General features: G+C 36.3%; 1 protein-coding gene across 1 annotated transcript; it reads left to right on the top strand.

Annotated features, from left to right (window-relative positions):
* Positions 1-1,138: 1,138 nt before the first annotated feature.
* mrps5 (mitochondrial ribosomal protein S5) lies at positions 1,139-16,350 on the top strand. The gene is made up of 11 exons (XM_043263198.1): positions 1,139-1,234; positions 2,074-2,202; positions 3,896-4,015; positions 5,438-5,671; positions 6,495-6,529; positions 13,467-13,557; positions 13,760-13,806; positions 14,076-14,133; positions 14,600-14,662; positions 15,348-15,484; positions 15,857-16,350. Exons 1-11 carry the CDS (start codon positions 1,186-1,188, stop codon positions 16,079-16,081), a joined length of 1,188 nt encoding a protein of 395 aa, XP_043119133.1. The 5' UTR covers positions 1,139-1,185; the 3' UTR covers positions 16,082-16,350.
* The last annotated feature ends 282 nt before the right edge of the window (positions 16,351-16,632 follow it).

The following is a 16,632-nucleotide window of genomic DNA, read 5'->3' as shown; positions in this document are numbered from 1 at the left end:
TTCATTTTAGTTTAGGATATGTTTTAGTAATTTTGTTGTGTTTTCATTAGTGTTATTAAATATTATTTTTTATTTATAAGTTTTTCTTTTATTATTTTCAGTCATTTTAATATTTCAAGTTACACTAAATAAAAAAAATCTGAAATGTTGCCTTGCCAGTACTTGCCAATTATATTCAGCAATTTTTATTGTACCACTAATATTTATACTATTTTAAGGCTTGCTTTATTAGTATTTCTGTATTTGTGTAATATCTGAATGTCATTTTAATGTGCAACCTCATAATCATACTACAGGTAATTGAGTCACAAATGTATTATAAAAGGCCTTTTCTAGTGATCAGATATTTATAATACACTGCTTTATGTCCTACAAGAAGTGGAACGTGGCATAGCCTCTTACCCCTCTCATTTCCTTTAATATCCTCCCTCTCTTTTCCTCTTTATGATCAGCAGATTCTCTTGTGATTCTGATGCAGCCTGAACAAGACACAGTCTAACTGCAGCTGATGATTAAAGGATATGAGGCTAGGCTCTACTGAGCACACAGGTGTCATTCCTCCAGTCTAGTGCTGTATCAGCCAGAGCGCAGATGGGTGTAATGTCCCAGAAGACAGCACAGACATCAGTGTGTGCCCTGGAGAGAGCTCCAGATCATAGCCCTCAGCTCTTCAATGAAAGATTTCATTTGATAGGGTAATTGCATGCGTGGGCTAAAACCTCCTAAATTACACTAAAGCAGGTCTAACGTACTTAAAATAGCCATAAAATAGATTTTGAAATACTTCACCCTAAAACACTCACTTTTATTTTTCATTTGTAGCCGTACATGTCTAAAAGCAATACTAACAGGCTATGTGTTATTCTATAAAATATTACATAGAAGCTATAGGCTACTACTAATCTATCTACTACTAAACTACTACTGACGCCTTGTTAAAAAAAAACCTACTCAGTGTGATCACTGTGGAGATAAAGAAGCTATATATAAGTATTAGTAGTAAAGAAATGTATTATATAGTCCTTGCATAAATAAATTATAATACATATCTCTGTATTTATGATTACATATATATCACTTTATTCATTATAGTATATCAGCGATAAACGAATTCATCTTGTAATTTTGCTCAGGCACAGGTTTGGGCAGCACGCCTGGCGCGCAAGGACCCCTCAGCATCCAAACATGGCGGCGGTCACAAGGCTGTGCTCTGTCCTCCGGTTGTCATTTGAAGGTGCATTTTTTAATAATTCTTTTTTAAATTTGTACTTGTTTTTACCTCTATCGGCGGTTGTGTTTAAGATTGGTGTGAGCTCCATGTAAATAATGTGTAGAATTTAAGAGGTTTAAAATTAAAGCTAGTGTCAACATGCTAGCAGTGCCTGTCAGAGCAGACAAAATGTGATGGTTTGCCTCATAAAAAAACACTCTCAAAATGATTTATCCCTCGTATAGAGAGCACGAAATGTCTGCCCTAACCACTATAGACATCTCTGTAATAGCTGTCAGTAAATTGTCACACTTACCTCTGATATGTGAAGCATGTGATGTTCATGTTAATGTGAACTTTTTGTTGTTGTTATCACTCATGCACAATTTCATGTTTTAAATATCTTTATTTCAGATCGGAATTGTGAATTGTGTGAGTTTTTGTTGTGGTTTAATGAACAGTATTTATTTATTTATTAATATAATAATTTGATGCTGGAGGGCCGTTGTCCTGCAGAGTGTAGCTCCCTCAACACACCTGCTTAGAAGTTTCAAGTATACCTGGTAAGACCTTGATTAACTGCTTTAGGTATGTTTGATTAGGGTTGGATCTAAACTCTGCAGGGACACCAGTCCTCCAGGACCGAAATTGGTGACCCCTGACATGGAGGCAATGTTTATTAGATATTATAAAGAATACACTTAACTGGACTTCTATACTTGTATGTTTAGAGTAAGTAAAATAGATTCTGTGCATCTGGTTTTGACCTGTATAATGGTATATATCATATCATTTTTTTTTGTTTTTTTGTTGTTTTGTCCTTTTTTGTTTTCCTGTCCTCTCTCTCTATCTCTTGTCAACAGGTGTCGGAGGTCTGAGAGCTCTAGGGGGCGCTGCTCACCTCTCCCATTTGGCACGTATCAGTCCTCCCCAGTATGCTCCAGTCTCTGCCACCCTGCAGCAGAACAGACATTCAAGCTTCTTCAACAAATGTAAGAAGTTATGATATGCTTTGTTTGATTTTTAGTGAGTGTCAGTCAAGGTCCTAGAGAGATGGCGCTTTATTGCTTAGGGATCAGGGTTGGCAACCCATATGTCAAAGGTTTGACACTCAATATTTTGAGCACCGAGTTTATGAGATCTCTTTTCAGCATTATTCTCTTGAATATAGTACTTAACCTCAAGCTGCTCCAGAGGGAATTATGACTGCAGAGACTGTACTGTGAATGTTTTTTAATCTGCTGTATGACAGTTGACAAATTAACAATTAACAAAAAAATCAGCACAAATTTAGAAATTTTTTACCAAACATTTTAAGATGGTCTGTAAATTTATTAAAATGATATAACATAAGATAATATCACATGTTGTTTAATTACATTAAATAAAGAATTACTAAATAAATTTAGGTTTAGAAATTAAATGAAAATAATTGACAGATGTTAAATTACTGCAAAAACATGAGTAAAGCATTCAATAAGCAATACAGAAACACTCAATGTAGTATTATTTTATTTTCATGTCACTGAACAAGAGTATAGCACTGGCGTGCAGTTCAGGGTTATTATTAGTAATGTTATTATTATTATTATTATTATTATTATTATTAGCTAAAACTAATACTATTGTTAATTGAAAAAGCTGAATATATAAAAATGTTAGTTTAAAAACTTATCAAAATGTCACTGAAATAACTGAAATATTAAAAACAAATACCACTACATAGTAAAATATAATAGCATATAAATAATAAAAAATATTAATGCTTATTTTAGGTGTTTTTTAATATTTATTTTCATATATGATTGGTGTGTGTAAATACTGTAGGGAATGGGTTTATGCATGCTTTGATTCCTTGTAAAAATCTTGTTGGTATGGAGAATATTGTAGAAGTAAAGGACAGAAATTGTTTTTGTAGAGTCACCAACTGTTTTTGCTGGAGCGTGAAATCAGACTATAAATAAGACTTTTAATTTGAACAAATTAAACAAAAAACATCTGCTTTTTAAGCCCTTTTCTGTTAATATATGCAACATTTGTTGTCCCCCCAACTCTTTTGTTTGTCTGCTTTCATTAGGATCTGCTCCTTGTGATGTAACACCTCTTCATTGAATAGTGCAAGCTTCAGGAAATAATGCAGTTATAAAGAAAACCATCCAAAACTTTTTTTTATTTTTCAACTTTAAAAACTGCATAGGCATGTGCCTTCAGCGACTTTCTTGCAGATGGTGTGCTTGCATGTACGGACGAGTGTGTGTGTGTGTTTGAATGCTTTGGTTTGTGAGCTTCAGTGTGTATTGGGGATGTTTGGTTGTCAGATAGAATTATGATATTTCTTGAACTGCTTTTGTTGAAATCGGATGCTTCATTAAGCCTGGCAGGCCTCTCGGTCTCATCTAATTAAGTCCTAATTAAATCAGAACAACATCAAACAACTCCCAACGTCCCAGATTACCCAACCCCTCTAAACTCACACACACACACAGAATATAGATGAAAGTTCACATCATTTCAGGGTAAAACCAACAGCTGGAATTTTTTTTTTTTGTACTGTGCAGTCGTTTTTTAAATACACAGGTTATTATTCATTCTTCAGCTTATTAGTGTGTGTGTGAGTCCAGTAGACTGTATTAGCGATGTGATTGAAGGTGTGTGTGACTTATTGACATTCATTTATTCCCTTAGTGACAGCTGATGAGCTCTGGCGGGGAGTAGTAGCGGAGGCCAGTGCCAGAAAAGGAAGAGGGAAGAGAACCAAACGTAGAATAAGAAAAGATCTCAACCGAGGCCAGAACATTGGAGAAGGTACATCCTCATTTTTACAATTTTATTTCTTGTACCTACAACATAACTGAATAAACATAATTTTAAAAAATCATATTTACATTTGATTATGATTTCAATTTGGGGCGAGGAGATTTTATAATATAATATTATAAAATATTATTGCAATTTAAAATAACTGTTTCAGTATTTAAAAAAAAAATTCCTGTGAATTCCTGTCTTTAGTGTGTCAGACCTCTTTAAAAATTGTTCTAATATGCTAATTTGGTGCTCCAGAAACATCTGTAATCATTAATGTAAGAGGCTGCTTAATAATTTTGTGGAAATCATGATAATTTTCAGGTTTCTTTAATGAATAGAAAGTGCAAAAAAACATTTATTTGAAATAGAAAGAATTTGAGGTTTGTATCTTTCTCCTAAGCTGACATTGCTCACAGAGCCCCACAGGCATGAATTACTTTCACTTAAAGGATCACTTTTAAATTAAAATTTCTTTATAATTTACTAACCCTTACGCCATCCAAGATGTTTGTGTATTTCTTTCTTCAGTCGAAAAGAAATTGAGGATTTTCTTAAAAACATTCCAGGATTGAGTGCACTTCAATTTACTCCAAAAGGTTGAAGGTCAAAATTAAAGTTTCAAAGCAGCTTGAAAGGGCTAGAAACAATACCAGACGATGAATCAGGGTCGTATCTAGCGAAACGATGGGCCATTTAAAATAAAAACAAAACAAAAAAACACTTAAATTAAATGTATATGCTTTATGAACACTCATGCTCCGTTCTGCCTTGTGTGTAATGCGTCATTACGTTGTAGGTGGACGTACAGAGTCACTGTTTACAAAAATGGACGAGGACTGTTTAAACAATGTTGAATGTTCACACATTCAAATGTCTCTGTCAGTTTATTGTTTAAAATGGGCAAATTGTGAATTTTCATAGATTAGATACTTCTGTTAGCGTGAAATGTGACCTTTTCATCGTAATGACGTATTACACACAAGGCGGAACAGCAAGGCGAACATCTGTGTTCATAAAGCATCTACATTTTTATTTTTAAATGCCTGATTGTTTCATTAGATGGGACTCTTATTTATCGTCTGGTATCGTTTATAGCCCCTTGGAAGCTGCACTGGAGTTGAAGTTCACTATATGGATTTAAATTCTGGAATGTTTGAATCAAAAACCCTTCATTTCTTTTCGACTGAAGAAAGAAATACATAAACATCTTAGATGACATGGGGGTGAATAAATTATCAGAAAGTTTTAATTTGAAAGTGAACTAATCCTTTAAAAAGACCTCAGGGGAATCTATCAATTTATTTTTCACTCTCTCTCTCTCTCTCTCTCTCTCTCTCTCTCTCTTCACTCACACTCACTTTTTCAGGCTTTACTTAAACCAGGTAGAAACCGATAATAATGTGTGTAATGTGTGCTCTTTAGGTCGTGCTGGCTACCTGTGGCCTGGTCTGAATTCTGCATTGTATAGAGATGGGTCAGTTCAGAAACTATCACAACGAGGACAGGCAGAGCAGAAGGAGGTGACAGCAGCCCTGGAACGCCAGCGAGATGAATGGGACAAACGCAGGAAGACTAAGATAAAGAAGGAGAGGGGCTGGAGCGGCTTTTCCTGGGGTGGGATCAGTCTGGGTCCGCCAGATCCAGGGCCCAACGGAGGTGTGTTTGTGTGTGGGACAGCTCTTTGATTTGTCTTATTTTACTGACAACACTTGGTTAAGGAGATGCATGGCTATATAATTGATTTATAATGGATTGTCAAACAGATTCATGAAAACGTAGTAGAATGTATAGTGCAACACCTGCATCTACATACTTTGGTTGCTTCATATTCTTTCTCTCTCTCTCTCTCTCTCTCTCTCTCTCTTTCTTTTTCTCTCTTTCTCTCTCTCTCTCTCTCTCTCTCTCTCACACACACACACACACACACACACACACACACACACACACACACACTCAAATACAGCGAAACGAGATGCAGAAAGTGCAATCTCCTTGTTATTTACACGGCTGTTCATCTCTGTTCTGCCGCTCACCACCTTACCGTGCGAATAGATTTCCTGTCGTCTGATTGGCCAAAGGGATGTTGGTGCAATCTCTGGTAGTCGTGGTGATGGATTGCCCAGCGACGGTGAGGCCTGGAGTCCAAATTATGTCTAGATCTGCTCCAACAACTTCTCACCCCTGAGTCACCACAGCAACACCCCCTCCTTTAAATCGAGGAAATATGCTTGTCTCTCGCTGGCAAAATGAAACACCTGTAATGAGTTACTGCGGCAACCACAGAGCCCTGGGGTTAGAGGTCATAACAGACCACTCACCTAATCTCATTTAACATGTTTGCTGTCCCTGATCAAAAACAAATAAGATGTGTGAGCCATTTTTAGCTATCTCATCCTGTGCTGATGACCTTTGGTGTTTTTTTTTTTTTTTTGTTGTTGTTTATAATTTTTTTTTTTACTTTGTCCTTTTTTTCCTTTAGAAACATATGAAGATTTTGATTCACGTGTGATAGAGGTGAGTACAAATGTCATATTTGAATAGTCTACATAGAATTTGACTATATTATATTATTATATAGTATTTAATATTTAATAAAAAAAATTAAGGAATACTAAAATTTATCAAGAAACTGTTAATAAAATGTGACATAAAGAAACTTGTGTCTTATAGAGAATCTGTGTCATATAGAGACTGTAAAGTATACTATAATAAAAACAAACTAAATATATGATCAAATATAATCACTGTTTCCACAAAACAGTGATTTGAGCAGTAAATCAGCAAATTAAAATGATTTCTGAACGATCACGTGACTCTGACCAGTGGAGTAATGGCTGCTGAAAATAGCTTTGCCATTAGAGGAATAAAATCGCAATTTAAGCTGAGTTTTTCCCTGGGTTGTTTTTACTGAGGTCGTCATAATGCATTTTGCATTGCTTAATCCACAAAGGCTGCATGGTGTGTTGCCTTGGACTTGCCAAAATGAATTTTTGCCGCCTACTGTTTGGAAAGAGTCTTTATGTTGGGAAAAGACCTTAAAATGCTACCTAGGAAGGTGGCGACTCAAATTTGGAACAGAGCTAGTGTGTTTGTGATGATGTCAAAGAGATGCGCTTTGGAGATACGGCATCTTATCATTTTTGAATTCAAGAGAGAATTGTGTTTGTGTGTATCTCCCTTGTGAATGTGATTGCATGTGTGTATCTCAGAGCTTCTGAAACCACTCTCTTGAACTCCTAAATTGGAGGCAGTCGGGGCACAAAATCTGCTCAGCACAAAATTACCATGTAGTGTGGAGTGTCTGGAGAATTATCTAATTATACACAACAATGAACGTTTGATAAACAAATCTCTGTATAGAGCCCCTGGCTGGCACCACAAGACTCATTTGGCAGAAATGTTGCTGAGTTTAGAATGGAAATCAGTACAGCAATTCACCTCGAGTCCCCGTCTCTCTTTCACTTTACTGCATTTTCCATATTGTCTTTCTTTTGTCCTCTGATTGTTTCATTTCCATAAAGCTTTGTTGGCAAAGAAGTGGACAGGTTTACAGCCAAAGTTTTTTTCTTTCGTATCTGAACGCTGCAAGAAATCAAATAGAAGGCTGATGATTTAGGTGAACTGATCTGCTTTCTTCTCGCTCTCATTAGCTCTGTTCCAAAACCTAGTGAGCTGCCTCATTGCCTACTGCCTACACACGCAGTAGTCTGGGACATCAGTTTCTTAATAGAAATGAACCTCGTAAATGACCCGGAACGCTCAGGAACTGTGTACATCATACACACTAAGGCAGACCAAGAAGGATTTTTTTTTTTTACACTGCATTCCAGCTAATCTCAATCAAACTGCAGTTGGGTTATTTTGATTGGGTTTAAAAAAATTATTTAAAACACAATAAAATAAAAAATGTTTTTGCTGTTTGAATTGTCTATTTACAAATGTTCACCAAGACTGCATGTATCAAAATTTTCACAGAAATACTGTGAAATATTATTACATTACTTTTTAATATTTGTATTTTTATCTATTAATATTAATATATTTTGAAATGTAATTTATTTACAGCACCCATTACTCCAGTCTTCAGTGCCACATGATTCTTGCTAGGAACATCAAGAAATAGTCCTCATTATTATCAGTGTTGAAAACTGTTATTTTTGTGGAAAACATTGATTTTTATTTTATTAGCAGGATTATATGTAAATACAATTCTTATGTACAATATTTATTTAAATGTAGATTTTTTTAAATAATTATTAATAAGAAATAAAATATATAAAGTAAATAAAAAAATAACAAATAACTGAAAACTGAATTAAATTCACCTTGAGGTTTTTTTCCACTGAGCATGTAATCATACATTATAGAATTGCTGTCTCTGCAAAAGTTTTATGCAGTGCTGCCAAAATGTTTCTTAGCAGGCCACAACATTCAGTTACCTAACCTTTGGAACAGAATTCAGGAGAATCTCTGTGATGCCTTAAAATGCTGCCTATAAACACAGCTCGCTGGGTTTTGAACTGAACACTTATGTCGCTCTGTCTGTCTCCATTTCTCTCGCCCTGTCATTTTGATTGACATTTTAGGGCCGCTGGTAATAGTGACTAGAACAAACCACCACAGACTGTGAGTCAGATCCCCTCAGTCTTTTGCAGTACCCAGCACATTAGTGCTGAGTCTGGACAACAGTATATCGCATGTGATCGGGCACATTGCGGCGCGTTGTCCTCACATTCCCCGAGAGCTTATGAGATAACCCAGTGCAGACACACTAGAGGGCTTACACAGAAACGAAGAGTATTTGTGGTTCTCCAGGACTTCCGTCTCTGTGGATGCAGATTAATTTGAAGTGTTTCTGAAAAGCTTGGTGACATTATCAGGCTTGCGTTTTAAGTAGCGCTCTTTTCCCTCTCTTCATACTGCTGTCTTCTGGGTGTCCTAGAGAAGGTACGAGGAAAGTCTGAAAGAGCCCAAGTACTTATAAAGCCACATTAATTAAGCCAAATATTTCTTGTAAACTCAAGAACTTCTCCCAAGGACACGCGACGTCTGCCAAGAGAAAGGGAAGAGAGCCATAGTGCTCTAGAGTGGATGATGCATGAGCAAGACTGAGAGAGCGAGACAGACAGAGGAGGGCAAGAGATATGGCTGATAGTTAGAGGAGAGTGATAAAAAGATGTAATGGTTATGGAGATAGATTAAAGCAAGAGGAAGACTTTTAGAGTTTTAGGCCATCTGCAGTTTATCATGTCTTTAATGATTAAATGATCTCATTCTCATTTTTTGTATTTTACACACAATTTTGCATTGCCTAGTCAAGATTATTATTTTAATATTGTTGTCACACTAATTATTAGATGTTTTACACTGTGAAATTGACTACAGTGTGAACTTGACTACATTGTCGACAAGCTTTACGGTCTGTTTACGTTGTTGATTTACAAAACCCTGGATCACGAGCTGTAAAAGAATAGTGCCTTGCTTCACAATGAAACATGCAGCAATGTTTTTTACGTAAAGTGCAGCACGGTTTTATAATTGCAGTGTGATGATTTCAGTTTTATTCTGTATAGCCCTACTTTATACTGTAATTAAATGTCTTGCGATGCCCATTTTACACAAGTTGATATGATTCTTTGAAGTCTTAATGAAAAGCCTATAAAATGTTTTAAGCAACTATTTTTAGAGCATGTTCCTTTTAAAGGAACTCTCCACTATTTTTGATAATAGACTCATTTTCCAACTCCCCTAGAGATAAACAGTTTTTTTTTTCTTTTTTTATATTTCTATTTTTTAAATTATAACTCAAATCAATGACTTCCAGCTATGGCTGTATGCGCGTTCACGAGAGAGTCGAGTTCTGGCTGCTTGGCTGACTTCTGACTGCTGATGTAAGCCATATTCGTAGCATGAGCTCAGAAGAGAATAGACAAACTAGATAGAGCTGTACTTAATGTAAGTAATTATTTAAAAGAAAAACTAGGATTGAAAAAGATTACTTAAGAACGAATGCAGATCAAGTCAGAGGTTATTTAGAAACTGGAACTCGAGAAACATATGAACACACATACAGCCATTGCCAGAAGTCAGTGATTTGAGTTACAATTTTAAAAATAGAATTTTATTTATTTATTTATTTATTTTCAAATACCCATCAATCTGCTTTAGAACACGTGTTAACCCCCCTCGGAAGGCATATAGGTTAGTTTTATGATGGATATATATGATTTATGGTGCTTCAAAATAAGGGCAGGCCGGCATCACCATGACACCATGACTTTTTTTAAAAATAATAATAAAAATAATTCAGTTCGATGTGAGAACAGACCATTAAAACTGAACGTGTCTGAGCTGAACTAACGGCAGTCACGCACAGATCAGATTTCCTTTAACGCGTGAGTGAGTCAAGCTGACTGACAAGATAAGTGAGGTGAAAAAGACAAGATGATGACGGAAAAGTTTCAAAATGAAATGCAAAAGCACCTCTTGAAATATTTTGGGTTTTGAAAAGCCTGTTGACTTCTGCCATCAATCTAAGTGATAATGCTAGTAAAAAACCCATTTGTTTCTCATTTATTTGGTTCCACGGTTTTAGCTGATTTTTGTCTTATTTAAACTGTGTTTTTTATTATTATTTTTTTATAGAGGTTTATGCCTCCTTATTTTATTACTCGTTTTGCTAATAAATGTTATAAGTTTCATAATTAGCATATTTGTTCCTCTGATTTGAGCTTGTATACCTATTTAAACTTTGTGTAAGTTATTAGATATTTTAAATAGCACAATGTATATACCTGTATTACCAGTTTCGTCTCACGTCCATTAACTGGCAAGGTCACAATCCTAGTTGGAGTGTTTTACACCATAGTTGTATTGCGTTGGCGTATTTTACGCTGTGGACATATTTTCCATTGTAGTTACATTTTGTCATTTTCCATTGTAGATAAATTGTATTTGCCTAATACACTGCAATTAGTTACTTAATATTTTTGTATTTTGCATTAGTCAAGGTTAAATTGTTTATTTTTACTCTGTAATTATATTATGATGGTGTATTTTAGACTAGAATTACAGCGTGTTGGCATTTTACACTAGTTACATTTGTGTAAGCATATTTTAGATGGTAGTGTTGGCACATTTTATTATGTAATTATATTTTCTATTGTGGTCAAGTTTACTTTCTAGACACTTACACTTAATGCACAGATCCACAACTGACGTCATGTGCTTATATTTTCCCCTTAAATCAGATCACTGTTTTTCCACTACACACACAGTTTCACGTTGTGCGTGCTTATTATGTGTTGTTCTCTTCAGTAGGTATTAAAAACATCCAAAATGATTGGTGCGATACCCCTATTTAGTAACAATAAAATAAAATTGCTTTAATTACAAAGGGGGTTTGAAAAATTTGATTTAACAGTCCTGCCAACTAATATGTTTGACACTGTATCTTTGGTGTGAGACTGTGATACATTTATAATAGCTAATCAGCAGAGATAAACATATGCAATTTTTTTGTACCTGAGCAGCCTGCAGAGGTGGAGTTGTTTCATTTAAATGATAATTGCAGGTTGAGATAAAGGTTACAGTGATTGCATAATGACATGACCGAGACCAAGTACAGCTAATGAGCAGATGTGCATGCGTGTCTATACAAACCTCTGTCATTGTTTGGAACCGTTTGTGTTCGGGTTTTCTTCAGAAGAAGGCTGAAGTGTGCGCGCGCTTGTGTAAGCGGTCTGAACAGATGGCACGTATTTCAGCATCACACTGACAGAATGCAGGTGGGAGTTCCCCACCCAACTCTTCCTCTCTCTTTTTAAGTAAACATTGTTCTTCGTTTTGTCCCCATCATCATTTTTATTTAGTGCTTTCAACAGAACCGTGCATTGTCCTGTAACTGAGACCTCAGGGATTTAGAAACCGAGGGAGCGATTGAGGTGGATCTTAGAGAAAGTGTCAGACGTTATAACCTTTTGTGATCCCTGTGAATGTATTGATCAGTCAACTAATGTGTGTTTCAGTGGATTTGCATATACAAGAGGTTCTCCACCTGGGATGAGGTTGTGGGTGATTTTTCTTTCTGTTAATATACGTAAAATATGGGTTTAAGACTGCACCCCAAGACTATCTTGGATTTTAGAAAAAAAAATATTTATGCAGTAGATACCTCAATATTTGTGACGAAGTCTAAAAATATGTTACCCTTATTGTGTAATTTGTCATTTTAGGTCAGTATTATTTATTTATTTTTAAAGAAATTAATGTTTACTTTCAACAAGCATCCATCAAAGAGATAGTTCACCTTCAGTTGCTGGTTCCGAGTCTCATTTTACTAAGCCTAAACTTTTGAATGTAGTATAATTTTTCAATTATGTAATTCTATGTAATTATGAGACATTCAGGCGTATTCTGTAATTGAAAATGACCAAAAAGGTTGGGGGGAAAAATCACTGATAAACAGAAATGGTGCACCTGAAAAAGTGAAATTCAATTATCCTGAAGATTTAGGACCATTTGTCAATCATGCATGTGTAACTGTTGGCATAAGCAAGAAAAATTAAAGACTTGTTCCTCCCATATGTACTCCCTTGTCTTTACATGCAAACCTACCTGCATTAATCCTTAACCTCACATAACCGTATTTTTTTATTTGTGAAGAACTGAATGAAACCCAAACAATCCAAATGATCTGTGCAGTAGCACTTTAAGTAATGTACTTTTTTCTGTCAGAATAATACATTTTTTCTAAAAGAGGAGACATTACCGCAGGCGCTGTTTTAAAGCGCGGCTCTCTGTAGAATGAGACGAGTATGTTTTGGCATTTGAATATTATAATGAAACAGGATAAGGCACTTCAAAGGGTTGCTGACTGCTGGTTTAGGATGTAATCAGCTGTGTAACTTTTGTGTTTGAGCTCTTTGAATAGACTGAAATCCACCTTGTAACTTCCCCTGAACATGTTTAGTTCTTGCCAGTGGGTGGCTTTTTCTTTCAGCACAAAGATCTCATCATATCAATAATACTCCTACAGCAAACGTTACATAACAGATTGCAGTAAGTAGCAGGAGCAAGAAAGCTTTTATTCTGCACAAGTACTTTATGCTGTGCAATTACACACACATCTGCAGCCTGAGGAGAAAGAGAAAGAGAGAGAGAGTGTGTGTGTGTGTGTGTGTGTGTGTGTGTGTGTGTGTGTGTGTGTGTGTGTGTGTGTGTGTGTGTGTGTGTGTGTGTGTGTGTGTGTGTGTGTGTGTGTGTGTGTGTGTGTGTGTGAGTGTGTGTGTGACAATGACTGCAGTATTTGAGATGTTCCAATGGAGCGCGTTATTGTTTTCCAGTGGGTTTGTACTGCCTCCTGGTGGTTTCTTAAAAGAAACACACATACAGAAAGTGATTTCCTGCAGTTATTGGGAGTCATGTGTGATGTTTGGTGTTTGTTTGACAGCTCAAGAGTGTGTTTAACGTCACAGCCAAAGAGAGCAGGAAGAAATCCATCAGTGCTCTGGTCGCTGTGGGCAACGGAAATGGAGCCGCAGGTAAATACAGTAACACATATACACAATTAATGCAATTTCTCTGAAGGCTAAATGCTTTAATCTAGATCTTAACTAGTTGCCTCCAAAGAAGGCCATTTCTGATCTGGAGTTAATGGATCTATTCAGTAGTTTAATATGTGGCTGGAAAGCACACAATGGCCATTATCAGTGTTAATGGGCTGTTTTATTCACTTCTCTGCAGGATTTGCACTGGGGAAAGCAGCAGACAAGAACACCGCACTTAGAAAAGTAAGCCACGGTCACATGCAAACTCATTTACACGCACCCAAAGTCACATACCAAACTCTAACTGCAGGCACGATTCCCCCCTGAAGCAAGCTGAGGTTAAATGACTTGCTCAAGGGCACAATAATGACAGAACGGGGCTGTGAGCTCAATAATTCCTCAGTTCCCATAACACACTTACAAGATCTGAACCTTTAGAGTTTGTGTTAAAGCTACCAGATCAGGTTACAGTGAAATCATCTTGACATTAAAAATGCTGCTTTGTTTTACAGGCAAAAAACCGAGCCATGCATTATCTCTACTACATTGAGAGATACAACAACCATACCAGTGAGTCACTTAGTACTGTGCTTGTGCAAGTGTTACACACGTGCGTCACTGACTATCATATAACAAACAGACATCGTAAATCTCAGGTGTATATGTGTGCCGTTTCAGACAAGCGTTCTACTGTGTCACAGAATTAATCATTTACATAATATATAGTTTCCATGTTTAGGTATTTGTATTTTTAAAAGCCTTGTTACAATGTTACAAAGCTACAGTGATGCAAAGAAATGACTGTTCCTCTGAATAACTTTATTTCAGAGAGGTAAATTGACTTACTAAAATATTAATACTAAATAACGCAAGCATGTGTTAAATTGATCAAAAGTAAGACAGATTTTTATGTATCACAGCTTCCACAACACAATAACACACTTTTTAAAATTTAAAAACAAGTGTTCCTTAAGAACAGTCTTTTGCATTAGTTGTTAATTTGTAATCTTTATTATCTTTCTGTTGTCATGCACAGTATATCATGACATGGAGTCTACATTTAAAAGGACCACGCTCAGAATGAAGAAACAGAACAGAGGTAAGTGGCTTAACCTTACACACAATGACAGTTTTCTTGATAACAGATCTGTTTTGCAAATACATTTTTTCTTGAAATAAGATTTTGCAGGTGTGTGTTTGCACAGCCACGTACCACATCTCAGATCCGAGTCTGTTCTGCTCTTTTGACGTAGTATTCATGTACATCTCCTGTGGCCTCATTGGATTGAATTTTGAGGTCTTACTGTAAATGTCTTACTGTAAGTTGACGAAATTCAAATATGCCAAATTGTCATTTCAAAGAGTCATGGAAGTATTTTGCTGCTATCCAGGTGTGCATTTGCAAAAAGCAGCAATGAAGAATATGTTAGCTATGCTTTTGAAAAACACATTCCAGAACTGTACCTGCACATAGTATCAGATTTTCTTTCACATCCATTGAGTCATGATGGTTTTATGTCATTCCTGACATCAGAGCTGAAACTATGATGTTCAGATTTGAGATGGGGTTGCTGGTAATTGAGTTCTGAGTCCAGCTTTGATGTGACTCAAATTCTCACCATCTCTGTCCATGTCTCAACGCTGACACCTGAGTAATGAAACCTGACAGGATCTGTTATGATTGGACCAGAAACCTTCCACCTTTTCCATCTATAGGGTGACGTTGTATTGTATTCTTGATCACACTTACATCTATTCTTTTAAGAAAAATGTCTTTCTTTCAGGTCATGGTCTGCATTGTCATCGGGCGGTAATCACTCTGTGCAAACTGATTGGCATAGAGGATATCTATGCTAAAGTAGACGGTTCAGTTAACCTCCTCAACATCACCAGAGCTTTCTTCCACGGCTTGGCCCATCAGGTGAGCGATTGTACATGGTCTGAGTTGATATTCTGATATTCAGTGCAACTGAGGCTCATTTTACTCATCTTCAGGCAGTTCAAAATATAGATGAGTCAGTTTCTTCATCTCAACAGATCTGGAGAAATGTTGTGCTAAAAAAAAAAAATGAGGCAAAATCTGTTCCAAACAAACTCATTTACATCTTGATGGCATGATGGAGAGGCTGTTTTCATTTTGGAAATTATATATATATATATATATATATATATATATATATATATATATATATATATATATATATATATATATATATATATATATGGTCACAATAAACGTGTATAACTGTGTGTAACATGTATAACTGCCTTCTACTCCTCTGTTGTTCTACAGGAGACTCATCAGAATCTAGCTGATAAAAAGCAGCTGAATGTGGTGGAGTTCAGGGAAGAACAAGGAGTTTTGCCCATTGTGGTGGCTCAACCGCAGCTCGGTGCCCGTAAGGAACCTGAAGAGGTGGACGAGGTACCCAACACGCGTCTGCACTGGGCTGATGTGAAGACCAAGCAGGGCATTAAGAGATCAGTGTGGGCTGGGGTTAAAAGGAGCGTCTGGTGATCTGAACGGTAATATCCAGCCAAGCCAGTATTGCAGGCTGACTGTCTAGTGCACAACTGACAACCGTTTGCTGGGTAGGCAAGTGCTTGGATTGGAACTATGCTGTTAAAATATCATTTCATCACACAGTAAAGGTCCTGAAGTGCTAGATACCCCCAGAAATGGGTGTTAATATGGCGCTAGCCCATGAATAAGGAGTGTGGAAGTGAATGTATGAAGACACTTACCTACAAAATGGAAGAGCACCATATAATAAACAATAAACCCACTTTGAGTGTCAGCTCATTAATCTTGCTCATGTTTTGTTTAAAGTCACGCGCATCTTAATTTCAGTGAGATGTTATCACCTAAAGTGTTAGCTGTTTATTATGAATTGTGTGGCTATGTATGAAGCACAGCTCACACCGAGGTCACTTTTCAAACCTAGCAGTTTTCTGTTGGTCTGTGGGATAAACTCTTTTATCCAAAATAGCATGGTTTCCTGCAGTGATGACTGAATTACGGTCACCATAAAATGGTAATCTAGAAAAAATGTCAATAAGTCAAAAAAT

This window comes from Puntigrus tetrazona, chromosome 17, assembly GCF_018831695.1.
Source record: "Puntigrus tetrazona isolate hp1 chromosome 17, ASM1883169v1, whole genome shotgun sequence".
NCBI lineage: Eukaryota > Metazoa > Chordata > Actinopteri > Cypriniformes > Cyprinidae > Puntigrus > Puntigrus tetrazona.
Note: the sequence above shows the minus strand (reverse complement) of the source record. Positions and strands in the feature narration are given on the sequence as shown.

Coding starts and splice junctions, on each gene's coding strand:
- mrps5 (XM_043263198.1), top strand. CDS start 1,186: ATGGCGGCGGTCACAAGGCTGTGCTCTGTCCTCCGGTTGTCATTTGAA. Junction 6,530..13,466: donor TTGATTCACGTGTGATAGAG/GTGAGTACAAAT, acceptor TTTGTTTGACAG/CTCAAGAGTGTGTTTAACGT. Junction 13,807..14,075: donor AGAACACCGCACTTAGAAAA/GTAAGCCACGGT, acceptor TTTGTTTTACAG/GCAAAAAACCGAGCCATGCA.